Source organism: Anopheles moucheti, chromosome 3, assembly GCF_943734755.1.
Source record: "Anopheles moucheti chromosome 3, idAnoMoucSN_F20_07, whole genome shotgun sequence".
NCBI lineage: Eukaryota > Metazoa > Arthropoda > Insecta > Diptera > Culicidae > Anopheles > Anopheles moucheti.
The window spans coordinates 63,514,429-63,542,330 of record NC_069141.1 but is presented as its reverse complement, the minus strand read 5'-3'; the positions used below and the strand labels follow the sequence as shown (position 1 = coordinate 63,542,330).

The window sequence follows — 27,902 nt, the reverse complement described above, 5'->3', positions numbered from 1 at the left end:
TCGACGGAATCAACTGATTTAAGATGGTGGAGACACTGTCGTACAGCGCCAACAAAAACTTCAAGCGATATTTATTAACCTTGATTTACATTCAATTTAAAATATGATCATCAAATGATCGCGTGGAAACCATGAAATTTCATAATAATATGTATGTGATAAAATATGATTAAAATTAACAAAATCGTTTTGAGAAACCGTTGGTTTTTCAAGGAATAATGAACCTTCGTAGGTATATTTTTCATCAACATATTCCAATACCACGTATGCAATAATTTAGCTTTAAAAAATGTAGCTTTTGAATGGCTTCTTTTTTCAATTCCAATAACTGCACAACATAACGGAATCTCACCACTTCCAAATACCCATTAACAAAAGAACATCGCTCTTTGACCTTCAAATGTAGTTAAAAATATACTTTATTACACTGTTCAATACGTGTCACTTTTCTAATGGATCTACCGCTTAACGCTGCTTTTGCGGCGTGTGGTCTATACTGCATACTTAGTTTACTGATACATGTACGATAATGCTTACGATGACAATGACTATTATTCTTTGATATTCCAAACATCCTTCCAAACCGAGTTGGTTGAATACTTATCTACTAGGTTTTAACACTAAACATGTATTGCACAAGCGATTTTACTACAATTTCACCTTAAATACAACAAAACAGAACTGCAACAGTCTGTTGAGGAGGGGAGATTTTGTCCATGAAGGTAAAGCACCCAAAACGGATCCATGTTGAATAGCGTGCTGTTCTGTTCATTATTTGCTAACCTTATCCTGCAGTTATGTCTCCAACTTCAACTCCATCTTGTATCTACGCTATAGCTTAAACAATTAATCCACCCATTCGCCAATGCTTGTAACTTCCTTGTACAGTTTCTCAGCTCCGTGGTAAACCGAACACAAGCAGTCAAGCGAACATCCGTTTAGTTCCGTACCTTGGCCCTGACTGGGGTTGGAGAGTGCGTCGGTGTCGCATTCCGACTATCACCGGTACTTCCGTCCACCGAATTACGACGCCCGTGTTCCGCGGTTCCGTTCGATTCCATCGACGCTTCGTACTTTTTGATGAGCGCATTATTGTTCGCATAGGTTACCTCAAGTCTACGGGTGAAGCAGTGAATGTGAAAGTTGAAAAGAAGGTAATTCTTTAAACAGTTTCGAAATCGTCTATTTAACGACAACCCCGCACATGCAGCAGTTCTATGCATCCTTTGGTTTCTGCGTGTGAACCCATGTTCGGTTGGATGCATTTTTGGCGCGTGAGAAAAGCGAAATTTGAAAACATGCAGGTCCCTTGGCCACATGGGAGGATGGAGCATTTAGTCAATTAGGTTAGCTTGCGTTTGGATGGAGATGTAGGTTGGCTTGTGGTGTATTTGTTAGCAGTTCGGTTACAAAACATCCACACCGCACCCAACGAATTTCCCACTTCGCGAGCTTACTTTGGCACTTCCAACGGTCGAATCAAGCTCTGTATGATCTTCCGATTGGCCGACAGCGCCGGTCCACTCACGCACAGCGTGGCCGACTTCAGGTAGTTGACCAGATCCTTCGTGTAGTTTTCCTCGCCCTCCTTGCTGACCGCCTTCGTGTCCTTCGAGGAGTTGAAGTTGAACGGAAATACTTTGCGGAACTTGGAGCGAAAACCTACGAACGAAAGTGTTGCAAATGAATACTATCCACAAACGGTAACAATCGCAATATGGCCGTTGCGATCGACAACCTGCTGCATACCGTTTTGTGTTGGTTGTGGCGTAATGCTGCAGCTGCGTGCCTTGAGCGCATTCTTGTCCACCGGTAGATTAATGTCGTGCGACCATCTACCGCAGGGTGTCGATTTGTCCAGCAGCCGTGCCCGGGCGCACTGTTCTATCGTTTCCGCACAGGTGTGTCTGGAGATGGAAGAAAGCCGATTTCGCTGTAAGTAACATTTGTTGGCAAACAGGGTTAACAATACGATTGCACCTACCTGCCACAAAAGCGTGCCCACTGTTCCGCCCTAAATCCTCGTCCGGTATCGGTTTCGACTGGCGATGCCCCTGTCCGAGGGAGGGGAAAACGAATGACGAAGTACCGGAGACACCACGTGGCGAGAAAATAGGTAAAATGGAAAATATCTACACCGAAAGCAAAGCAAACACACCGACCGAAGCGTGTAACACTTACCAGCAAAGAGCAGCAGCTTAGCGCACCGTGTCCTGCCCTGCAGGGCGGCCTTCATCAGCGGCGTGAAGCCCAGGTTGTTCTTGGGATCGATGGTCAAGCTGCGACATTTGGTGATGAGCATGTTCACCACGTCCGAGAGACCTGCACGAATTTGGGCAGAATTTCATGATAATAAAATAACTATTGAGGAACTCGAACAACCGTGAACAATTCAGAGCATCAAGTGTCCTCGCACTGCACAACGCTCAAACGCGAGTTGTTGACCTGCAGGAAGGTTTAACACCGTACGCACTTGATACATTATAAACTAAGTCCATAGACATACATATAAATAGCACCGGGGAAGTACCCCATGGACACATAAAACAATCCCCTCCTGCTCCCCGTGAGCAAATAGGCAGGCAGACACATTCCACTTACCGGCCTGGGCTGCAAAATGCAGCGGTGTGTTACCCTCGTTGTCCGGTTTGTTGACATCGATGCCGGGCAGTTGTAAAAACAGCTCCAAAAAGTTGGTAAGGTTCGTCGAGCAGATGTACGAAATGGCCGTCTGGAAGTAGAAACGCGAAAGAAACACAACGGGATATTGAGGTGTGGTACATGGATTCGGGTGATGCAATTCGTCACGCACACGTTGTGCTTCATGTGGTGAATTTATTATTTTTACAAAACGCGAGGAAGTGGCCACGGTTTTGACCATCGGGCCAGAAGGTTGAAGATGTTTGATTGCAGTTCAAACCCCATTGGAAGTTGGTGGAATCGGAACTGGTGGAATGATCGGAAATTCGAAAAAGCGGAATAGGAAGTTGACGGTAGTCACGTACTTCACGCGGAAGGTTAAGCAAATGTAATTCGGAAACGAACAGCAAACAAAGCATTGTGATCAGGTTGATTCGTTTCGTGAAAATTTGAAACGTTGAAAGATTTTTCAAATTGTAATAGCTTGAACTTCGCATATTGTAATATATAGAGTTGAAAGGTGTATGCATCAAGAGAACATTAGGTTAACATTACTCAAGCAATCTCAACAAAGTCCTCAAGGTATTAATCGTCTGTATAAGGTCGTTGGTGTGTGCGATGTTATCAAACACTATAAATAGTAAATGGCTTGTTTATCACATTCATATCAAGTTTCACACACAACCTAGCAAAACATCATGAAAACAACCTAAATCCCTAATTACTTGATTACTCATGGTCATCACACTAACCTTTGTTTAATAACTCACGAAAAAAATATGAATCAAGCACAAATTGAGAACACAGTATCACACACCGTCAAAGCTTATATCAAACCGTATGTTTGAACACGTACCCCGGCGGTACATTCCTAACGCTAATGTTTGCTGCTAATAAATCAGCCACCAGAAAGGCCATCTACTGGTCTAAAACCTTTCTTCATCTGACGGGCACGAAATCGAACACAATTATTGGCCTCCTCCCACATCCCGCAAGTGCGAAAAAAGGCCAACGTGGAGGCACGTTAGTCGATGACAGCGTAAACAAATTGCGCCGTCCGCAAACGAGATGAACCATTTTCCGATCGCACATGCTTTTGTCCTTTTTTTTTCTTTTAACCGACTTACTACTTTTTTTTCTTGTGTAGTACACGTTTGAATGAATTTCGTTTTCGTGTTTGTTGTAAAGGTTGTTACAGAATGGTTGCAAACATGCTATTAAATACAGTGCGGAACGTCGATTATCCGGGGTCTGATTTAACGGCAGGCGGATTATCCGTGAGCTCAACAATGACAGCTAGTGGAAATATATTTTCCCCGGTTCACCGTTTTACCCGAGAGGGACTTCAACGTTTTTTTTTTTGTATAAAGAATTGATGATTTAAAAATTGAGATAAAAAATGGTGCTGATCAACTATCACTAAAATAATAAATATGATCGTATTATACAGACTTCAAAGCAGGGGATTTTCATACAACATAAAACATTACCCAATGTTACCCTGGATGAAAATGTTGACCAGAAAAATCTTCATGATGAGGACACATTATAGCCATAATTGGAACTCTTGCTTCTCTTACCTACGTTTTAAATGTTTAACTTTCATCTTCATCTTCGATTATTGCACGTACAAAACCGAAGATCCTTTTATCCGTGGAAATCGATTAAACGGCATACAGCCAGTCCGCAGTAGCCCGGATAATCGATGTTGTACTCTAATTTTTAAGCTGCATTTTTAACGATTTTCTTTTACAAAATTAGTTATGAGATTGAGTCCGGAGTATGGTCTTAATTATAACTACAACCAACCGTATTCGAATAATACAACAATTGCAACGCGTAGCAATGGGATGAGTGTTAACGTTTACATTTTAGCTGTTGCACTTCCTTTCCCTCCATTAGAAATTCCGCGTTCCCCTCCGAAACCATCCGAAACCAAGGTATAGTTTACATATCACTGCCTGAAAGTGAACAGACGGAAAAACAACCTTACAACCGCGGAAATGTACCAAGTGTAAACCATATTATTGTACGCATTGTTGTCCCGGCCATTTTCCTTCCATTTTCCCTATTTGCGTGTGTTTTGTTTGTGTACTGCAACTTTTAACAGGCTACCCGATTCCCGGAACCCTGTAACCAAGCGTGGTCAGCGGGTTTCCCACGAGTTCGCTCCGGAACGTTCGAACAGCAACAACGCTCCGGAAAATTATTTACTTCCAACGCGATTCTTACGCGATGCATTCGCGTTCCACGCTTACGGGGTACCCGGTCTCCGTTTGTGGGTGGGTGGTTTCCGTGTGTTTACTTCGGTGTGTCGGGAAATGGGTGCTTTTGGTAAGGTTTTTTCAAACCCCCTTTGGAACTGGCCGGGAAGGTAAGACCACCATTGCCCGGTGGACTGTCATGCGGGCAGACATCGAATGGTGGTGAATCAGTGTGCTGCGGTTGCTGCTCGGCAATAACACGGGTTGTGGCGTGTGTTTAAATTGACTTACGATCGCGAAACCCACCCGATCACAATACGTCCGCGAAACGATTAAAACGAACCAATTGAGTTTGTGAGATTTACTTGGCTGTGTCGATCACGTCAGTACTGTAAATAGATCAACCAGAACCCGCCGGTATATTTAAAGGCTAATTAATTATGAACAAATCTTCCCGCATTTGTTCTGCGTAAGGGGGAAAACAGAATTATCGCCATATTAGTTGCAATATTTATAATCGATATCTAGACAAACTTACCCGATACTAGATTACGTTTCATGAACCAAGCAATAGCCTTCTACCCTTTAAAAACAAACCAAACATTTCAATCGGCACTGACATTCCCTTGCGCAGATAATCAATCTACACAAAGCCTTGTCAGTCTGGGCCCAATGACACGCTCCAATTAGTTTAATCTATTCCCATTTTATGCTTTTCCCCTATCCGGAATCGTACAACAGAACTGTGGCACTGGCTTCCGCACAGTCGAAGGACCAAAGGAGCTGTCTGCCGTGGCTGGTTATAAATACTATCGCAATTATTTAACAGTAGTTTGTATGTTCATACAACCGTACATAAAACTCGTCCCACTTGCGTAAAATACTCCGCACAAAACTATTGTATGATATGCAATGAAAGGTATTAAATATATTCGAACCCGTTCGTACATTGTTATTACTTGCAGTAGTAAATGGGAAATGTCACAAAAGATTGATTAAAAAAATATTTTCTAGTTCTAGTAAAGAAAGTATTTGTTGAGAAAATCACAACCTTTCCAAAAATAGTGTCTAGTCCTGCGTTCGGAGAATAGGTCCGGCAGGGATTTTGACGGGTCCTGTCGTGAGAAGATCGGCGCCGCTACCAATACACCACTGGACCACCCCAAATATTGATGTCAATTATAATAATAGCATAATATTAATCAATAACTTTAATAGTAATTATTAATAGAACATAATTATTTAATATAAAATAAACAATATTAATTAATTTCAACTATAATATATCAAATAGTTGATTAATTATAACTCTGTAAAATCAAGTACTCTCAATAATCAATGGCATAACAAATAGCCATTAAAACTTGCGTAAGAGTTCAGAATAGACTTGTAGGTCTAAGTGAAATTTCAAAATAAATCAAATAAGTCCAAAATAAATCAAGTAACCCAGATAGTTAATTGCATAACAAATTCCCATTAGAACTTGCGTAAGAGCTCAGAATTGACTTACAAAGCTAAGTAACATGGCAAACTACATCAAACAAATTACATACCCTTCCGCTGCGATCGGTAGAATTGAGGTTCTCCTTCGAGATGCCATTCTCCAGAATGTCTCGGAACACTTCCTTCAGCAGATACTCGTTTGCATCGCGGGATGCACGCAGCAGTGTCGTCACCGTCGGTACCTGCTCAAGACTCATCCTGAGGGCACGTATTCGTGAGCTAAGCGTTGGACTGAAAGAAATGCAGACAAAATGTTGAAATTAGATAATTTATAACTATACTCAACAGTTCAATGCACAAAAAAAGATATCGCTTTTTATTTATCCGCCAGCTGCTGACGTCATTAGTTACGGTTTGTTGCCGCACGGTACACACCGATCAAGTGGTGTGTTCTTTTATCTAAATGACCTAAACGATGCCGTTTATGTTGCGTTGGGTTGGTTTTTTTTTGTTGCCTTTCCAAATGTCTCGTGTCACTGAAACACACGGGATTTGTAAAACGCTCCCGATGAGGCATGCTGGCAAAATGAGCGTAAAGTTGCATCAGCATCAGTTCCCGGCCGGTGCTGCCGTATGCATTCTTCTGCACGAGCCGCATTGCACAATTTCTTCGTTTTTTGGGAGGATTCACACACTGTCACGGTGCCGTTGACCGAGGAATGTGTGTGGGTCCATCCCTGTGTCCAACTCGCCCGTAGTTGAACGTCTCTAGGAACTGGCGATGAAGCAAGCCACACACTCACACACCACACACCCCCCGCAGCACGGTGTTTATGCTGGTGAGGGCAGTAAAGTAGTACAACATTTCCCACATGGGGCCATACCAGTGTTTCCACATTCCCGAACTACCCAATCCGATGCGTGTGCGTGTGTGTATGCTTTCGCCAGTTTCTTGCCCTCGATCAATCGATATAAATAGAGTAGCGTCTTGAGTGCCGCGTGGCACCATGCAGTGTGCAGCACAGGGTGTCTCGGGCGGGTTGTCCGTACGATGCTCCAACTAAATCACGGGGTTAATCACGTTTGCATGTCACCTCCCGGGGGAAGGGAGCATGTTCGTCCCGCCATACTAGGATGGCTGACGTAATGTTTGTCAGCCGGCTGATGTGGCTTTCTTTCACCTTCTGGAGGTGCACTTCCGGAGCAAGAACGTTAACGGTCGCGCTGGCGCGTACTAGCGAACTTCTTCGAATTGCTCAATTGCATCCTGCCATCCGGCCACCGTCCAGTGATCACAGCTGATGAGGGTTTTGTATTTTAATAGGCTCATTAATCGACACTGAACATGACGATAAGACGCACTGCGATGCATACAACACAGCGAACAATGCTACCAGAACAGAGTAATCACGAGACATAAGCGATTGCGCGTAAACCGCTTTGACTGAGGTCGCGTAGACAAGCGCATACTAATGAGCGATGAGGAAGGCTAAGTGGCTGTCTGACGACCGAATACTTTTAGTTTTATGAAAATTATGCCGTCAGCAAGGAAGACGATTCACCTTGGGTTGAAGCTTAACAAGTTGATTATATTTAGCCATCAACTTGTGATAATAAACGCGATACTGAAGATCAGTGATAGACAGCTTTAATGCGCGCTCAACTCACCAGTTGTTTCTTGTGAAATAAAATTCAAGTAATAAACTACTAAATAAACTATAATAATATGTTTATTTAATCATGTAATGGGTAACAGTACCGGTCTTAATTGCCTTTAGTACATAGTAACGTTTTTTAGTAGCTTTTAGTACAAAGCATATGCTGCATACATCTATCAGCCTTTCAAACAGATGTCTATCGTAACTGATATTCATTCCATATTCATTGCTTTGAAGTTTTCTGAAGTTTGAAGTGAAGAACAGGAAGAACAAACTTACACACTACAACTGCTTGCACACTCGTCAACCTCGCGGTGCGTAGATGCGTAGTGTCCTAGTCTGGGCACTCTTCAAAAAAAGTGCGAAAAAGGCTTGGGAAATTTTTATTTTTAATTCCACAATACAAAGAACCGAACACGCACGCACGTATCAACCACAGATGATATTAAACGATCTGCGGAGCACAAGTGGTTACAGAACAAAGAAGGATGAAAGGGATTAGCTGAGGGAATTTTTACACAAAATTTTTACACAAACAGATTGTCTTCTTTGATCATCGGCTACTAACACTATGCACCCCGCCCCGCGGTGCGAAGCTGATCTCCGCATACCGAAAGGTGTGGAAAGATATAGCTTACGGTGCTAATAGATGACGAGAAATTTCGCACAATGAGAAAAATGAGAAATGTTATTTTAGTACAATCCAGCTTTTTAGTACGGGAAATTTCGCAAATCTGAGAAATGAGCGTTTGTCGAAATTTGACAAACAAGGAGTTTCTCGCTTTTGAGAAACGCGGTTATGTAAACAATCATTCGTCAACACGCGGTGCATGCGGTAAAGTGCTCAAAACTGTATTCAAATAAAGTGTTTTGAAAAGTTTAATAAAGAGAAATGGGTAAGTCTTAATGCATTTATTTGTTCACAAAGTGTTCAGCAGATCTGTTCACTTCCACTTCCAAACGTAAACAAATGCAACTCGATGCAGATAGTTGTTTTGACAGCTCGGCTGTGTATGCTAAACTACTTCTCAGCAATTAGACGGTGAGAAGGCTAAAAACCCGCGAAATTTGTGAGAAACTACAATTTTGACAGCTCACGATTTCTCATTTTTCTCATTTTGCGAAATTTCTCGTCATCTATTAGCACCGTTACATTAAATTCTAATGAGAACAATTCATCATACCGTCCATCGGCGTTTGTTTGGATTATTGCGTATGAGAGTTCCACGAATCCAGCTGCAAGGTAGACCCTTAACCAATCGCGGTACCTCTCAGCCGAACAAACGCGATCATCCGCAGATGTCTGCTGGCCAACGGCAGTTCTGCCCGATGATGGATACAGTTCATTTGATGCTTCGTCGTCTAACGCCAAACTTAACGCAGCTTTCGCGATAGAACATGGCGTACTGGTTTCATCTTTCGTGGATGAAATTTCGACACTGCCGATCACTCTCAAGTGTGATTTGAAACGGACGGAGTCGTTTGTGACGCAGTGTGGTAATCTTCGAATCGCAGAATTAAAGAACATTCATCCCATCTTTGCGTCGAAACGTGTCCGTCAGGGGTCACGATTTGGCACAGACGAATGCTCGAAACGTACCACGGATCCAGTTCTGGCTGTGCAGCGTATTACGTCTTACTTCCTATCTGCTTACTACTATGCCGAAGAACAATACTAACACGGAAAGTCAAAACAGTAAAAGAGAACGCTTAAAACTAACTGGTTTCGGCGGGGATGTCATAACCGCTCGGTGCTTCACCAGCTACACAGATACGGTACAATCGCAACTGACCTCCACCGTGACCAAAAAGACTGATGTTTACGCGTTGGCATTGGGACGGTATTTATTTATTTTCTTTCCTTTCCCTCGTTCTTCTTGCCCGCTTAAATGACGTCTGAATGTTCGAACAGTGAAAGTTATGCGGCATGACCCATGGCTTAGCAAGGATTGATAACGGAGGCGGTTAACGTTATTGAGCTGGGAGCATGTGTTTTTTATTGCATTGTCGGTAACCAAATTACGATTATTTAATCTCACATGTGCAATGGAGTACATGTGCCCGCGAGAAAACGGAATGATTGATGTGTGAATTTTCTGCAGAGATTGACGTTTAATTAGCATTTCTGGACAAGAAAACATTAAACTGTGCTCCATCTTCCCTGCAACTGGTTTTTGCCTTTCGCCGTGTAAATAAAAGTCGACAGTTTTCCTTCCGAGCGGGTTGCTAAATACGCTATGATAAATTATCGCACGTAAAACCCGTTCTGGCTGTACAGCACTAGACACACGTTCTGGGCGGTTCAACATTGGGCAGGCAGTGGATTTTCACTGTACCAGCGTAGTGGGTGCGTGCGTGAAAGTTTGCAGAGCGCTGTAGCGCATCCATTTTTCATATTCATTTTCATAGCTCCCGAAATCCAGCGTCCTGTACAAATAGACCATCCGTCCATGGGAAAGAACCACCGTGAGAATAAAAAAAAAACATCCCCATATTATCCGTTTGCAGCGAAAATCTGCGAAACACGTCAGCACTTGGAATGGCTGGCGCGATCTACCGGTTCGATCTAGACCGGCCGGGATGGTGAACGGTACCGAAGGAAGCGATACATTCATCTCTTTGCTGGATAAATATTTATCCTACAACTTTTGCGGCCAGTAGGATGTGCGTTACGTTTGGCTGGCGTGGTGAAGGCTGGTGGCAATTTTTCGCCAACATTTTCGCCCTCCACATCATACAGCCGTGCGAAGGTGAATATGGGATGGGATGGAGGCGTTAACTAACTACTAAGAGATGGAAAAATAATCACTACAAACATTTTGAGTATGACTGGGCGCAAGATGCATGGTAACACGATCGCGGAATGAGCAATGGCTGGCAATTTTGCTTTATGTAAAAATTAGTGTCCCTCTAGTAGTAGCTGAAGGGGGTCAATTGGGTTGGATTTAATTTGTGTGACACATCGGCGACACTCATGCGCACCCATCAATTGATTGTACCTTGTGGACGAATCTGTCGCTCGAGCTGATCAGTCTAGTGCACTGATTTTGCTGGTGCGCCAGACATTCGCTGTCACCATTTACCTTCCGTGTTTTCGCGCCACCATTAAACGGTGCCGCTCCGGGAAGCTATTAATAAACGGGAGAGGTGGCCATAAATCACACCTTTGCCAATCGAACGAGGGCCTTTGAAGATCGCTTAGCAAAATGCAGCTACTGATAAAATCTTCCCGCTCGAAGTGTGGCGATCCCGGAGATAATGCATGCATAAAGCTGTCTTACACTTACTAACTAAAAAAAGCAGGGTTTGTTTATTTAAGTGCACTCCGTCCGTTCGTTTCACCCTTTAGCACCGGTTTTCCTTCCCCAGCCGCGCTTAGCGTGCACTTAGGCCACTTGCTCGATATTAGTATTTATCTATTCGGCAAAAGGTGGAAACCAGCGATCTTCCGCATGTCGGAGATGCGTGTGTATAAATACTCCACCGGCGAGAAATGATGTGCGATAGGCCATGGGGTATGCCGAACATCGCCAAACTGTTCAAACAAACTTACCGGGCCAACCGTACCATCCACGGTTGTTTGTTTGACCGCATCCGACACCTTTTGATTTACGAGCCACCACAGCTCAACCGAAATCTTCGCTCGCTAGCGTATTATCACCTGTCAATTACCAGGGCATGTGTATGTGGCGAGTCAATTTAGATACCGATCAGCCCATTATTTATCACCCCCCCCTAAGTCAAAGCTAATTATTGTGTGTCTGTGTGTTTCGCGGTAACTTATAACGAGAGTTTGTATTTCTCTCAACCATGAACTCGGGCGAACGTTTGATGCTGGGTTTGGGAATTGTGTTGACATATCTTCGTTTTGCGATCGCGATCGCAAGCGCATTACATCCTTCACCCCTGCAATACGACGAATGGTGCCGTATGTTGGTGAAATGCTAGTTCTCACTGTGATAAACATGTTCTTCCTTCATTTCCGTCTCGTTTTTCATACTCTCGTCGACAACGCTTCCGGATGTTTCATCAAACAGAACGTGCAACACTGTATGTCACGTCTAAACGCAATTGCAAAATTGCGATAGTCCCCATTCAATCGGACAATTACGACGCAGATAGCAAAGAAAAAAAGGCAAGAAGCATACATACGATGCAAGCATCTGCATCCGCTGCACAGTGTTTGATTTATTCTAATTGTTGTTTAGCTGTCAATGGTCGCCAGCGTTGCAGTTTTGCAAGGTTTTTGCGCCGGCATCGACAAACCTTGCCTTTGGGCGATGGAGGGGGTGGTCCTCGCCATGCCGGATGATGCTATCGTTCGGTGGTTATTCCTTTCCACTTTTAATTGCCGCCGGCCCCCCTCACCGGCATAAATAATGTGGACCACAAGCGTGTATGCGGATGCGGTGTGCTTTAGTTCATCACCGCCAATTCGTGTTTGAAAATCGATCGAAATGCCAAACGGTGTCGGTGCTGTTAACATCGCCGTTTTTCACGAAAGTGGTTTTCTTTTTTTGTTTCATGTGATTTTGTTTTTTTTTTTATTGTAAATTTGTGTGATGACAGTTTTTCCGACCCTCCCGCCGTGTCTCACCAAACAGAACAGTTTGCCCCAATTTTTGCCAATCCAATGGCCCCAAACGGACTCGAGCGTCGAGGATCGCTGGGGAAGCCGGGGTTGCATTTGACGTTGGGTGAGGTTGCGTTTTCGCTGCCGATCGTTAATGTCAAACGCCATACTGTCTCAGGTCGGCTCAACAACATCCGTTTCGACGGAGCGGTGGGGTTTTATTTCCACCCTCTATCCATGTTTTTTTTTTTTTTGCTGTCTACCACCCTGTCCAGATTGGGGCGAATCGATGCTGGATTGATATTTTTAACGGACAGCGTGTAGTCGAAATGTTTGTTTACCCATTCATTTCCGCGCCCAATAAGTGGCGTTTAATTATATTTATGTGGTGTTTTCTTTTTTCGCTTTTGGTTTGATTTCAGTACCCACAGATGGGGGTTTTACTCCGCGATTTACGTTCGACAAGGCGTGAGAAGGCGTGTGGGTGAAATTCCCACCGAAAAGAAAAACAGCATAAAAGAACATTTGCACCCGGATTTACCATTTCCACATCGATCTCTATCTGCTTTCATTGGTGTGGTTGAATAATTAAGCAGAAATTTGGACAGAGATATTCGCTTTATTAACAGCACGCGAGTGCAGCGATAAACGTGTCACTCGATAGGGCGACTCGATGCAAGCAATCGTACGCATCAAGCGTTGACCGTGTAATTACATCGCATTACGAATGGACAATCAAACGCTTAATCCGCTTGAGCTGTCACGTACGAAATTGAGATTGGGTGGCGATGCGCCGGAATTATGATATGTTTGTCCAATATTCAATGTAATATTTATAATATGCACTTTTGTTTAATTGAGATATTGATAGGTTAGCCAAACGGTCTGGCGTTTCTCAAGACAGTGACAGTTCGTTATTAATCGTGTGTTGCTGTCATTAAAAATTATATGCATCCTTTATGACGGTCTGTAAGTAACGACAACATAACACCCAAAGGTGAATATGCGCCACGCTTCCCTTGTTGCGATCAACCGACCGGCTAGGGATCGATCGACAGCTACGCACTCGCGTACATTTCACTCAAAAATCACCATCAAATTAATGCAAACCGTGTACCAGCTTGGTGGCGCAGTATAGCATTGCAGTTTAAAATAAATATAACTCACGATTTATAGCGCCGCCGTGTTTTTTTTTTTTTTTGCACCTCTGCCTTTCCTCGCAAAACCGTGACGCGCGTGTTTCACTCAGCTGGAGAGCAGGGAACCGGAAGGGTGTCTACCGTTCTGACGAACGCACTCACCACGGGGTGATTATTTATCGGGTTAGAAACAATTCGCAAAAAGAAATAAACCACTCCACGGAACCACTACTGCCCGCCCTCAACACGGCTATTGATTATTCGCTTGCACTATTGGTTTTGTTCGCCCCGAACTGGTTCTGATTGGCGGTGGAACTGAATTCCTAAACACAAAAATAAATAAACCGTCACTTTTGGAAAAGCTGAAATCCAAACGATGGGAACTGCCGAGCCGACCGACCGTATACTACGAGCTACCGGATGGTAAATGAACAATTCAGCTCAGCTGCCCGTTTAAAAACACGCACCAAGAAAGCAAAATTATTGACCCGCGTTTATGCGGCAGGGTTGAAAGCGCCAGCGTATGATGGTGAAATATTTCACGCCGCGGCAAAGTTTGTGTGCTTTGAAATGTGTGAAATATTTCACTAGTGCGAGCGTGTTATTGCTTGTAACGGTTTTAAATTAGTTTAATTTACTTAATTAGGCCCGATGGTGCATAAGCCTTTTTAAAAAATGTTTATATAACAAGTGAATTAGAAGATCATACGGCCCTTGGCCGTCATAATGGAAAAATAAAATAAAAAAAAAGTGAATTAGAAGTTGACTTGAAAATGTTATCGGAATTCATACCCTGGTAGTATTTAAATTTTAAACATGGTTGGATCGATTGTAAAATTTACTGGAAATTGAAGTCAAGCTCTTACCTTTTCGTTTCCGATTTGCCCCGGTCCGAACCGATCAGTACCGTCGTGCTGACAGGTGCGCTCGGTTCATGGTTGGCACTTTCTAGCTTTTTGAGCGCGCGATTCGTGCGCCACCTTTCGACAAAGTCCCAAAACTGGGCGGTGTTTCGATCCCGACCGAGGTTCGTGTCCCGCGCGCAGCGAAACTTTCCATCATCCCCCACCACACCCTTCAGGGGATCGGTCCCATTGCCTGCCGGATCGTGGGACGTTCCATTCCGCTCGTCAGCATTTCCACTGCTACCGTTTCCATCCTGCTCACTGTCTTCATACTCATCCTCCTCCTCATCGTTCAGCGTTGCTGAGACGGCCGTCTCCATGCCTTCGTACCGATCGGTGTATTCTGGGACGGCTAAATACTGGCCGCTTTTCCCGTACATGGAACGATGGTTACTGCCGTTGGATGTGCTTGTTTGTCGGATAATACTGGATACGTTAATCTCTTCCACACGTCGATCCTTTGGCTCAATTCCTCCGGGCAATTCGACCGATTTGTTGGAAGTTTCCTGCACCCGCACGACCATCCCATCCATCGGTGCTAGGTGTGGTGAGATTAGAGACTTCGAATGGCGTCCACCAGCACCGACACCGGGCTGCAATTTTCCAACCGATTTCGTACGAGTTCGTGCTGCTAGTGGTGCCTTCGACGGGTGCGTCTGAGCACCACTGCTTGAGATCGTACGCAGCATGATGGTTGGCTTCTTCGTCGGATGGTTCCAAAGACCGCCAGCAATCGTCTCGAGATCCTCACTCGGTCTGCTACGCGTCACTGCCCCGACGTTATTGTTCACGTCCTCGGAGCTGGGATATTTTTGATTAATTTGAGGCAACGTTTTGAGTGACCGTGCTGAGCTACCGGTCCCAGCACCAGTGGAAGCACACCCATTGCCGGAACCCGATTTTTGTAAGTAAGCTTTCTGTCTGGCCGGTTTCCCATCGGTGGAGGCGCCCGGTGATCCTTTCGGCGAGGATAGTTCGCTTCCACTATCGAGCGAATTGACGGAGGGGCGCAGATGGAGTACGATCTTGTTGTTCAGTTCCTTTGGTTTGTAGGCTCCAGAGCTACCGATCGTGGACGAGGTGGCTGATGTCGGTGTCGGTGTTATCTGTAACGATTGATGGGCACGTGTTTGCGCTGAAGCCGGAGCCTGCTGCGACTGACTGATAAGCGTCCCATTGACGTACTGCATTGTGCCGTGTGCCATACGTTGCTTCTGGACGGGGGTTGTGGAGGGAACGGCCGGTACGGCCGGTTCGGGTAGGGAGAAACGTACTTTCCGGTTGGTTTTCGGTGGCGATCCGTCCATCATGAGCTGAAACACATCATAAACGGAAGCTAGATTAAATGTTATATTTATTTCTCTTCCGTCCGCATAAAATACGATCAAAGATTGAGAAGTATACGGTGAAATAGAAAAAGAAAGAGAGAGATATAGTGACAGAAAGAGAGATTAAGAAATTTTATTACTATAGAATGTTTTCGTTTCTCGCGATCGCCCTAATAACATCTGTCACGTACTTTGTTTACGATGTTTTGCTGCTGCTGCTGGTGGTGGTTGTTTGTATGAATTCCTTTACACCACACGTGCACGCTTCGTTCCGAACCACGGTAACCAAATCTCGTAAATCAAACCCAACCAGAAAAGTGTGGCAACGAGAAAACAATAACCAGATGGGCACTGATTAAGCATCATTGCAGTGGGGATCTGCAACGGAACGTTTTTTATTTTAACCCTGTCTCGTCTTGGTCATATTAAAGACAAAAGAAAGACGATGGCAAACAAGCAAGATCGCTTTCGATTCGTTGGACCAGCTGTTTAACATCAGTGTGGTAAAGAAAATGGTAATTTTTATTGGTGAAAGCACGCATGTGGTTTGCATTATTTTTGTTTACCCAGAAAAAAAAACATTAGCATAACAAATGTTGAATCGTGACTTGGTGTACAATATGATATTTGGGCGAGAGTGTTATTAGTTATTAGCAGCAAAATTATTACAATTTAATAATACGATATGAAAAATGAAACAAATACTTTTAAAAAAACAAAATTCTTCACACACGTGCTGAACGATGTCTAATGAATTGTTAAAAAGCATTGCACCTGGAACAAGTGCTTTCAACAGTCAGCAATAATTATCACATATTTAACACCAATATTCATAAATTCCCGATCGGACAGATCGTAAAATGGTTTTTCTTTATTTGGATTACGCTCTGTGTTTTTTATGAGCAAAAACGAATTAGAGCACAATGAAAACAACCGTATGGAATAATAAAGAGCATGCCACCAAAACAACCCCTCTATTGCCTTTCTCCAACGTTTTTTTTTTAATCCTTTTCCTCTCTGTGTTCTGTACACTCATTGCGATATTTACACATTTGGAGCAATAAACTTTCATTCTGATTGTCACTGAACTGGTTTAAAAAAAAACGATGCGATCATAGACATATGCAAAGTAGGTTAGATACAGGGTGTGTTGTCAAATTTGTGGAAAAACACGTATTGATAATCTCACGAATGTCTCCTACCGTTCAATTTCCCATACACTTTCCAAAATGAAACCAAACCGCTCATGCAACGGAACTACTGCCACACTAGAGCGTTCCTTTCTCCACCATCCACCCAACCAACCCCGGGTCTCGATGAAGAGAAAAAGTGGATTGAGCAGCATTGCTTCGATCGAGATTGTGTGTTTTTGCACATTCCCGACAAACGGACGAATGACGTACGCCAAAGCACGGGGAATGACGCATGTATGCCGCCGGGGCGTACGATGCAATCGAAAGCCGAAACACTCGCGCACCCAAAAATGCTTCGGATCCGGTTTTAATCCCCGATGGAGTTTTTGTTTTGTTTCAACGTTATACTTTTTTTTCTTTCTCGCGCACTCCAGCCAACTGGCCAACGCGAGTTGTTTTCCATCGTCGCCCATCGGTATGCGAGATCCGCCTCGCGTCGTTATTTATACCGCCACCTGCGTCCAGCGAGCGTAAAATGCGAGCAAAACCGTACCGGAACCCCCTAGCCAACCGAAACTAAACAACAAAAAAAAGCTGCACGAGAGGGTAATTTTCCACTAAGGAAGTGTTGCGTTACCTTTGGTTGTTCCTTTTTTTTTCGCCGTAATGTTCATTCTCGCGCGTGCATTCGTGTTACCCTCGACACACCGGATCGGGCTGGAAACGGTGATTATTGATTGCTATGGCCGTTGTTGTCTGTCGTGTGAACAGCGACGAAAAAATAACAAAAAAAAAAACACTCATTCTGGTTTCTTTTTTTCGTTTCGTTCCGTCTCCCGATTTAACCGTTTCGTGTTCTGTTTTCCGTGTGTCCTCAAAAGGTGCAGGTGCGATTCGCCGCTGCAATGGCTAGTGAACACGCTACGATGGGCATAAGCCTTGGTGAAGTCATTGAACCGTAGCAGATCTAGCAACCGAAGTAGGGAAAGCGTCGATTCAGTACAGAGAACATAATTTCCACACACCTGCAGCAAAGTGCTACAATTAAGCACAACCAGGCGCCTCCATCGAAAAGTGATCGTATTAATCAAATTATGCAAGAACGTCCCGTCTACGTCTACGATCCGTCATAATTTCTGGATCAAGCTAAATACACAATCATAACTCATTAAGTTGAAGCATGTTCCATTTTGCTTGCTGCATTGATGCTTAAAATAAATACTTAACACGCCATTATTCATAATTGTTTAATTAATATCGGTTTTAAGACTTAATTTAACATTTTAGAAAATGATTGATTTAATGTTTTGAGTGTTTTAAAATATGTTCGATTAAATGTCGCAAAACATTAAAATATTGCGGAAAAGAACTTATCCCAAATGTAATAAGCCTTATTGTCAAACATACGAATTCACATCCTCACTCGATTCGCCACTCAGAGCAGATGAGGCTACAGTTTGATGAGCGCTAGATGTCATAAGACTTTGATCTTACACATCGATAGAGAGGATCGTTCCGTGAGCCTTTGTTTTAATTTCATTGCACGGCGTAATGGAGGCGCCCAGTCGCAACGCGTTCCACGTGAATGGTGTTGGGCAAAGAGCAGCTGAGGGTCTCATTCACTCTGCTCATCAGTGTGCGAGAGTAAGTATTACTCACTCTGTTAGATAAGGTACCTCTTTGATGTCGTGTCTTTTTTAATGACGAGAATATTCAAAAAGTTCACCTTTGCTGACGTTAGATAACGAAAAATCGTTGCGTCTAGCGAGCAAGTGTTAGTCAGCCGACGCACGAGGCAATGCTAATCAGGCGGTGTGTCGTGAACGAGTAGATAAGTTTGGTTAGGTGTGCTCTGAGAAATACTCAAAAAGAGGGGATCCATAACTGAGCCTTATCAAAAAGCAGGAAAAAGTAAGAGTCGCACAAAAGATAAGAGGGTTGACGAAACCAACGCACACAGTGAGTAACAGAGGGACATAATCTCTAAAATCATTCAAGTGAGACAATTTGCGCAGCTCTGCTCTACCAAATTAAGGTAGTTAGACCTGGTGGACTTCGACAACGCAACTCGTAAACAAGTACCAAGCTCGTATCTATCCCAGTGTGGTTCATCAGGCCCCCTACAGCCTGGAATTATCTTTCCTTGTCTTCCGTTTGTTTTCACGGTTAAAAAGATAGCTTAAAGAGAAATTTTGGGACTCGATCGAGGACAAATGAATGTCACAGAAACCCTTAAGAACCTCCGAACAGCAGCGATAACACTTTCACGGCTTGCAGGAGCTGCCTTGTGTGAAGCTTAAGATGATTTTGCTATTTTTTATCAATAAAACTCTTTAAAACGCATGGACCCTGTAATTTTATTTGCAACATAGACAGTGTATTTAGCAACAACTCAAGGTTTGCACCGCATCATTGCTTTTTTACAATAATTTGTACCTAAATTGTTGCCACACACGATCAGTTATCTTTGATTTCGTTGTAATACTGCCGTACATAGTCAATCAACACTGCGACACGCGACACACTGCTGATTTGCCTTGATTGGCAAACGTTCAAGGTGAGCATCAGCCAAACTAAAAGTAACACTTTGAAGGTTCTTCGCTTCCCAATCCGGCATCGACCGGATGCCGTGAAGCGCTAGCCATAGCGTGACTGAGTTCGTAAGTTGTAATCGAATTCGCTACACTTTGCACACATTACTATCCTCATGCTGCAATGGCTAACGCCTGGAAGGATTGCCGTTTCGGCACGCTTTACTACATTGGATAGTGTTCCTCCTAAGGCTTCTCCTAAACAGCGAAGAAAAGGGGCAAAATTGGAGCAAACAGCGCGCGACCCAAAGTGGCGTTCATTATTCGATGGAGAGTTTTTTTTATGACGAGGCGCTATTCACACCGTAGCGAAACTTTCACGGCAAACGGAGCGCTAGAAAAGGGTCGCACTGGGGGTCGATTAATAGTTCATTTAATAGGTTTTCGCGAGTGTCATTTCGGTGCGTTTAACATAAGTTTCCCCTTTTTGTCGCAGAGAGCCGTAGCGAATGTGGCCTAGTCCAGTTTCTTCGCCTGTGCCTGAATCCGACAGACGATTGTCATTTTCCATTAGACGACAAAGAAAGGACGCTGACACGAGGGAATTAATGTGAGGGTGTAATTTATGTAGCGCGTCAGAAAAGCTCGCCTGTAACCGGGAATCGCGTGATCGTTTAACCCATTCCGTAGTACCACCGCTGGAAGTTATGTTGGAGTAGGTAATGGTTCGTGATTCGATTGCTACCATCGCCGTACGGTGCCAACGAGTACTATAAATCGGAAGGAAACTTGATATGAAATTCAGACCACATAAAGCAGGTCAAACTAACCGCCAGTATGTGGTGGTTGCTTGTGTTGCTTAAGGTTTGCTGAAGCATTTTTATTCTAATGCTTCTGAGCAATCGAGGTGTTTCGTATCACACCTGCACTGTTTCACGTTGGCCGGGGTAAAGACTCCGCGTTGGAGTAGTTTCCCATCCGGAGGTCACGTGTAGCAACTAGGCACTTGTAAGGAACCCACCGCCGTCCTCTGGAACTACCCAGACCTAACAAAACCACGTGACCTTCGCAAATGCAAAACCGAGTGCAAATTGTGTTGCGACCGTAGGGATGACCTGAAACTACCAACCATACTTCCCGATTTCCATGCACATTTAAGCGTTCGCCATTTTCCGTAAAAAATCGATTGCCGCACATCCACGCGACACGGTCGATTTCTTCCTGAAAGTTAAACACTTTTCAGTGCAAACACCATCGTAAGAAATGCTTTGCTTTCTTTTTTTTGAGTTTTTTTGCAAAAAAAAAACACTTGAGCGAGCAACGAGTGGACAGGCGAACGGACGCGAGACGATAAGGAAATGGTGGTGGCAAAAAATTAGCAAAACCCGTTCTATTTTCGCACGGGGTTTAATGGTCACTTGTTAACGCACCCGTGGGGACAGCGAAAATGGTTTTTGCACACATGACCTATTAAAAGACCGACACAAATCAACCGATTGTCACAAGGCGGCGAAGGTTTTGTTTATTTTTGAACTGCAAACCATGTTTGTTTGGCTGTTTGTTTTTGGGGTTCGTTGGCAAAACAAATGGACAACGACGCCGTGTAAAACCAGTCACCTAAGGTTCATCGCTGATTGAGGGAAACTGTGATCGGATTGATTTTATTACTGTAATTATGATATTGCTAGCTGTTGGCTAGTAATAATGTTGTTGCGAATTTTAAACTACGATTTAAATATGCTAGCTACTATTTTTTAAATATTGAAAGCTATGTTCATAGCGTTTATAACGTTTGCAACATATTTTTAGAAGAGAATCCGTACTTTAATCCGAACCAGAAGCAAGTAGCACGCATGAGTTGCATGGAAATTTTGTGCGAAAGTAGTGAATTTCTGCATTGACCTAGACACTCACCGATGTATTCGCATTTATTATTGCATTCGTAGATAATTCTTATCATTCTTACCAGAACCTAGCAAAATGCTGATATGATTCGAATTCGGGAAACTTCCAAAGTTGGGCCTAATAAGTGGATATAACTTGTTGCTAAAGGTGACTATAAATATAAGTTACACGACTAAACGTTTTAAAAAAAATACAAAATACAAGATTCACTTCCTTCAAGATAAGACGCTTATAAAATGACGGTGGTACGTGCATGATAACGTACATGATAAGACATATCCACAGTATGGCCCATGAAAAAATGCGAAAATCTTTTTTCTACTCTATAGTATCATTTTATCATGGCTAAATGTTGAACGTACGATTCGTTTTTCCAATCCCTCTATTTCACATTATTCGATATGGCCTCTATTACTTTCTCCAGCCGTGAGCGGAATCGAGAGTTTACCTTCTGAATGTATGAGGCAGACATCGAGTTGCATGCTTGGGTAATGGTGTTTTGAAGTGTTGGGTGATAAACGTCTTGTGGAAAGACCGTCATGTGACCTGCTCATCGAAGTTCTCTTTGACCCAAGGTAGAATCTTCTCCTTGACCATAGACGAGAATCCGTTTCAAGCGGAAGACAATTGGAAAGTGACACCCCACAGCTTCCGCTATTTCTTTGGCAGATTTTCCAGCATAACTGAAGACGACTTCCTTGGCGAACAACGAACATCGGTATGTCCCTGTTTTTTGTTGACATTTTTTTACTGTTAGAATCCTTTTGGTTACACACATATCTGGCATAAGTAAAAATATCGCTTCTTTATACCCAAAATCAAACTTTAACAAATTTCGCATTTTTTATGGACCATACTGTACTGCACTGCCGCTTGCCAGTCCCATGCTAGGTACAACTTATCAGATTTTCCACTGGCTTAGATAAAAATAAGCGGTAAGCGATAAGCGTTCAAGATAGCGTTCGAACAACCTAGTGCAATCAGTGCGCTGTGGGTGACATAAGTGCACCACACTGACCTACCCAACAAAATGACCCGAATTATTTACCAGCTGTTGGGATCTGGAATGCGGATGCGCATACAAAGAAATAGTGGATTAAGCATAGGGTTAATGGAGCAATAAGTCAACACTGCTGGAAACGGAATAATCGATATTTCAAGTACTTCTTTTGGCCAGGACCAACGTACACATCACCCACCTTTTCCCACCCACTACAGCATCCACTAACACATCTAAACGTCGTGTTGTGATTCTAACCAACACCCAGAAACATTGTCATAACATTATACTGTATCCGAAAAATAAGATCACATTGCATTTATGTGGAAAACCCTCTATTTATTGTGGTAAATCTATTTCGCCTCTTTCAAAGTAATCCCCTCTTGAGGCAGAAGATGCATGGTGCATGTGGGTTGAATTTCTTACAAAATGGTCACAGAGAACGAGTGCTATGCGAGATAGCGTATTATCGTGGTACAAAAAGCAAGAGTTGTTTAATCTCACCCGGGGGGCTTTTGTCCTCACCCAAACTGGTATCGTTTCAGCTGTTACACTTTCACGGCACCGGTTCGCACATATCGAAAACATTAGCGGAAGGCCTTTCCTTTGCTCGATCTAGCCTGAGTGTTACCGCATTTCCGCATCACAGACGCGTTTCTTTAGGGAGTTTGATATATTCTATTGCGTTTGGTAAATAATCGTCGGAATCCAAAAATGTAATCATCAAAATTTAAAACGAAATACTAAAAATTAATTCTTGAAAGGTTACATTTTCCCAATTATCTGTTTATTTTTCAAAACGGTGCACGTTTTAAATATTGAAAGCAATGATCGTCTATCGTCAAACAGTCAACCAAAAGAAAAATTGAAATTTGTCAGTATTTTTACGATAAAAATAGAATAAACAAAAAACACAACAAATTCGCGTTTTTAGCAAATATTCACGACAGCTTTAAGGATGGACAAAATGCAATTCAAAAACAACTTTTTCATTTTCTATCATTATGAAAATTCTCACTAATCTCTTGTCTCAAATGCGTCCAATACTCTCAAACAGGTTGACTTTAAACCGCACTAATCGATACGATTGTTTAAAAAACAAAACATACCAACTTCAAACTACCAACAGCTGGTCGTAGCAGCGACTGATTGCACGCATTAGAGGTTGAATTTTCCAAACCCCATCCCTGTTTACGTTTGGACGAGGTCAAATAGCACGCTAAACACGCACCTTCTTACTCACTTCCAGTCCATTCATGCTGCTAACCAGCGCACAGTTCTTCCACCACCATCGAACGAAGATTGATCTATTTTCGTACCAATATCGCAGTCATCCCACGCTTCTTTCGCTACATCGTCCCCGTATGCAGATCCCGAAGGGTGCGGCCCATCACGGTTGACCGTAGGGATGAAACGCACGAACCGTGTGGGATTCGCCAACCTGCGCTCGATTAGTTTAGCGGTCCGAAATTGTTTCTCTCTCTCGCTTGGCATTACTTTGTACGGGCTGTGTTTCCTCCTCGAACTCGGCCGAACGAGCCTAATGAGCTATGAATTAACCTTTTTCCCCTTATTTCCTCCGTAGGGTAATGAGATGGATGGAATGGAAGCGTTTATTTTTACGCCAAAAACGGTCCCCTTCAACCGGTGAAGGTTGTCCGGCTAATAATAACCTTGACACGTTAAGTTGTAAGCATAACGCAAGCGGAAAACGCACCGTTAGGCAAAAAATAGAAAAGCGGACAATTGTCGAGCATTTTCAATGTTTCGTTAGGCTGATAAGTTTTTTTTTGTTTTCGTTTGAACGGCCTGGCCGTATCGACAGCTGATAAGATTAAATGTCGAAGAAATCTGTAATTCACATTATCTCATTGAAATTCACATTATCCTTACCGGTTTCTATAAGCGGAAGTTTCCGTTTCTATAGCGATGTACTTGTTGAAGTAGGCCTGATTTATTCCATGACTACCGCCTTCTTCGATGTCGGAGAATTGTTTACAAAACAGCTTCAACCACTTAACGACCACTGATCTCCGGTGATCTCACCTTGTACAACGCAACACAAATCACGGTTAGAATTCGAGAGCGTTTTTTTCCGAAAACTCCAACTGCCATTATTGTGTATTGTGCTCTATTTCTCAAAGCATAACATCGTGCCAGAAGTGCAATCATTCAGTACAATTATCGAAGCAGATATCACAAGAGATGAAGGGTGACACCGGTAAGCAACAGACTCAATTGTACCCCACCGCAGGTTCAACCACCTTTTCCCTGTACTCCTGTTTGCATTCCCTCAACACAAAAGGGTGATTCCCCTTCACTTCCGTGACGACTGACGGGTGTCAAACTGAGGGCTCCAAAAAATATCCACTTCAAAAACGCCAGACACTCGCTGTGTGAGTAGAGCGCACTGACAACACCGATACCGTTGACGAGTTTGGAGGGAAAACGCTTTTCCACTCTTGCGGCATAGATTAGAGCCCCAACATGCTGCCGGCTTGATAGACTGTTTTCCAACGATGAGGTTTGTTATTGTTGCAGTAGTTGCGTTATTTTTGTTTTTCATTCCTTCATTTTTGACACACTTCGCAGCTTGTCAGGACACTCACCGAATGGAGACGCCCAAACACAGGCTGTCGGAAAATTTCACCCTCCAATAACACAGCACGGTAAAATGGAAAGCTGAAAACACACCGGCGAACCAGCTAATGCACACGCTCGTGGTACGTAGCACAAATGCCAGGCCAACAACAACACTTCGACCTGCGCTTCGGTCGACGGTTGGACGGAAAATGAGGGAAAATTGAAAAGCGTTGCAACGTTTTTATACGCAAGCGAAAAGGCGCACTGTGAGCGGACGCTATGACCAACGGACGGAGAGGGATACAGTGAGTCCAGAAGGATGGGAAAATTGTTGCACGGGTGTACGGGTGAGTCGCTGTAGGTGTGTTTTGATCGTATCGAAGCAGGTCACCTTAGTCGCCGGCTGTGGGACTGTGTACTGTGGGGAGTTGGTTTTTGATGAGCGGGCCATTTTGGCGTGTAGCGTAACGGGTAGCGTCGCGCGGTTAGGCAAACAGCTGTTCTCAGGACAATTTCAAGTGCTTTGAGGTAGGTCTGAGGAAACAAAACAATAGTTAGGTACTAAACTAATCTCTGTATAGTGGTTGAAGTCAGTGTATTTTCTTGTGATTGTAGAGTATTCGATTAATTAATAAATTTATAAATTTGAATTGCTTTATATCTTCAGCATTTTTACAGTATGAGTAGGGAAGAACGTACACATTTTCATAAGATATATCCAGTTAGTGTGGAAATTTGTTGGCCTGTACGAAAATTACCGTTCTGTAACTGCAACAAAGTCATGGGCCTAAGAACTGGTCTAAACACTCCACTGAATGTGTTTTGCACATTAAACATAATGAATAAAAACTACACTTCACGGTCTTGGCTTCAAGAGTCCTCTAATCCGCTCACGGTCCAAATATTTGGGTGTGCTACGCAACTGTCACGCGGAATAAAGATCATTCGTTGTTGGATCGTTGAACTGGATACATCTTCCGTTCTAAAATTGCCGCTGTGATTTCTGCTAGAGCACATTCCAAAAGTATAGATTATTGTTGTCATTACACCTATTAAATATAAATAAACTATGAAATTTAGCAACATTATTTCCTAACCGTTCGTGTATTAATAATTTATTTATTATTAAACAAATGGGATAAGATTTAAGGGATTTTAGTCATAAATTAAGGATAGGAATTAGCGAAAGCATTATCAGTGTTAACCGCAAGATACTGAGTTACCAAACCCCTACCACCCAATCGTTACCCAACACTCTCTAAGTTCGTTGCATTTATTATCGTTAGCTCCGCGTTTGATAAGTGTAATCCAGCCTTCATGACTGACCACTAAAACAAAATGCTGTTGCTACAATACATACAAACGGTGGCCGATCAAATGGTAGGTGGACTAGACGCCTGCCAGGGGCCCCGTGGAAAATAGGGAAATCTGACTGTTGTAAAATTAAAGGAACTGAAATTAAATGTTCTCAAAAAAATAAAAACATCCACTCTCACCGCCCAATTTCCACCCCTCCCTCCCCCTCCCCTCCACCCCCTTTGGTTTCTAAACATGTTCTGGATGGGGACCCCATCGTTCATTCTGCCTAGGGTCTCTAATATGTAGCATCCGCCACTGAACAAATGCAAAGGCATTGCTCTATGCTTACTTATTATTTCCACGAATTTGATCGGATTATTCTCTTATCTTTTGACAAAAATTATTCGTTCGGGAGTGTTGGGGTTCGGGAACACGAGCGATAAGACGGTTCCAGTGCTGATAATAACTCCTTGTCAAAATTACAAACCTCGTATATAACTCAACGCAGTGCAACGAGAGCCACAGTTCAGTAAAGTTTTCCTACCTTACCAGTGATATACAATTGATATTGTTTAAATTCTTTTTTTTAGCAATACCCCCAGTCCAATCGATGTTTGCAGAAGGAAGACAGTGGTGGAATTAGTGTGATATTTGAAATGCTTTGTGTGATGCTGAAACCGTTGTAATCGTCGACTGAAATCATCAAAAACCATTAGGCAGTTAACAAAAATTGTGAGTTTGAGTGTTGAGTGTTTATGAGAAAAATGGTTTTTGTATGTTTAAAATAAAAGATATTGGTGTCGATCAAAAGGAGTAGCGTTCAACATCTCGAAAGAGAAGGAACATAAAACGTTCAGTGAATTTAAGGTCGACTACCAAAAACAGTGCATAATGCAATAATGAACTTCAAGAATGTGATTGCAAGTCATGTGTGGAAGTGCAAAGAATGCAAAGAAAAATGCATAATGGTACACTTTCATATCTATGGACAGTCAATACGCCAGATACCTGAGATAACGTGTTGCTGCCAGGAAAAAATTGGACAAGAGATGAATCGTTGGTAGGATTCATCACGCGAAGATTGGTTTACCCTGAAACTCTCGCGCAAAATTCGTTGGTCTTTCAGATCAAATCGGATCAGACGTTACGCTTTTTGCAGAATTTCCAGTATTAGTTCGGTGGACCTCTGCTTCCACTGGAACGATTCATGAAGTGGAGGCGCTCGGAATTTTTCGGATCGGACCTTTTCATCTGATTCATTCAAAACATGTACCTAACGTTCAATTCCATTGCCAACCCAATGACTTGAAAATACCAAGTTATGGTTTGAATTAGCTTATTAGGCGTTAGCTTACATCGCCTTTTTATCCTAAGCGTAGTTTACATAAAATATGAGGGTGCCAGTTTTTCGCACTGCCGATAGTTCGAATGCTCCTCGGTTCGTGTGTTATTTGCGCAGGCTGTTCTGGTTTTTTTTCGTAATTCGCATGCTATTCCTATAGAGTTATGGATATCTGATAACTGAAGCGACGAATCATGTTTGGTTTGGGACATTTTTATC

The 27,902-nt window shown here is 43.1% G+C and overlaps 1 protein-coding gene across 1 annotated transcript; it reads right to left on the bottom strand.

Moving 5' to 3' along the window:
* Positions 1 to 423: 423 nt before the first annotated feature.
* Positions 424 to 24,487, bottom strand: LOC128302051 (uncharacterized). Its single transcript, XM_053038766.1, has 9 exons — positions 24,353 to 24,487; positions 14,524 to 15,875; positions 6,398 to 6,578; positions 2,602 to 2,731; positions 2,182 to 2,322; positions 1,985 to 2,054; positions 1,750 to 1,907; positions 1,458 to 1,662; positions 424 to 1,116 (listed from the first exon to the last, which is right to left on the bottom strand). Exons 2-9 carry the CDS (start codon positions 15,870 to 15,872, stop codon positions 939 to 941), a joined length of 2,412 nt encoding a protein of 803 aa, XP_052894726.1. The 5' UTR covers positions 15,873 to 15,875; positions 24,353 to 24,487; the 3' UTR covers positions 424 to 938.
* Positions 24,488 to 27,902: the final 3,415 nt, after the last annotated feature.

Coding starts and splice junctions, on each gene's coding strand:
- LOC128302051 (XM_053038766.1), bottom strand. CDS start 15,872: ATGATGGACGGATCGCCACCGAAAACCAACCGGAAAGTACGTTTCTCC. Junction 2,055..2,181: donor TAAGCTGCTGCTCTTTGCTG/GTAAGTGTTACA, acceptor TCCCTCGGACAG/GGGCATCGCCAGTCGAAACC. Junction 1,908..1,984: donor TGGGCACGCTTTTGTGGCAG/GTAGGTGCAATC, acceptor TTCCATCTCCAG/ACACACCTGTGCGGAAACGA.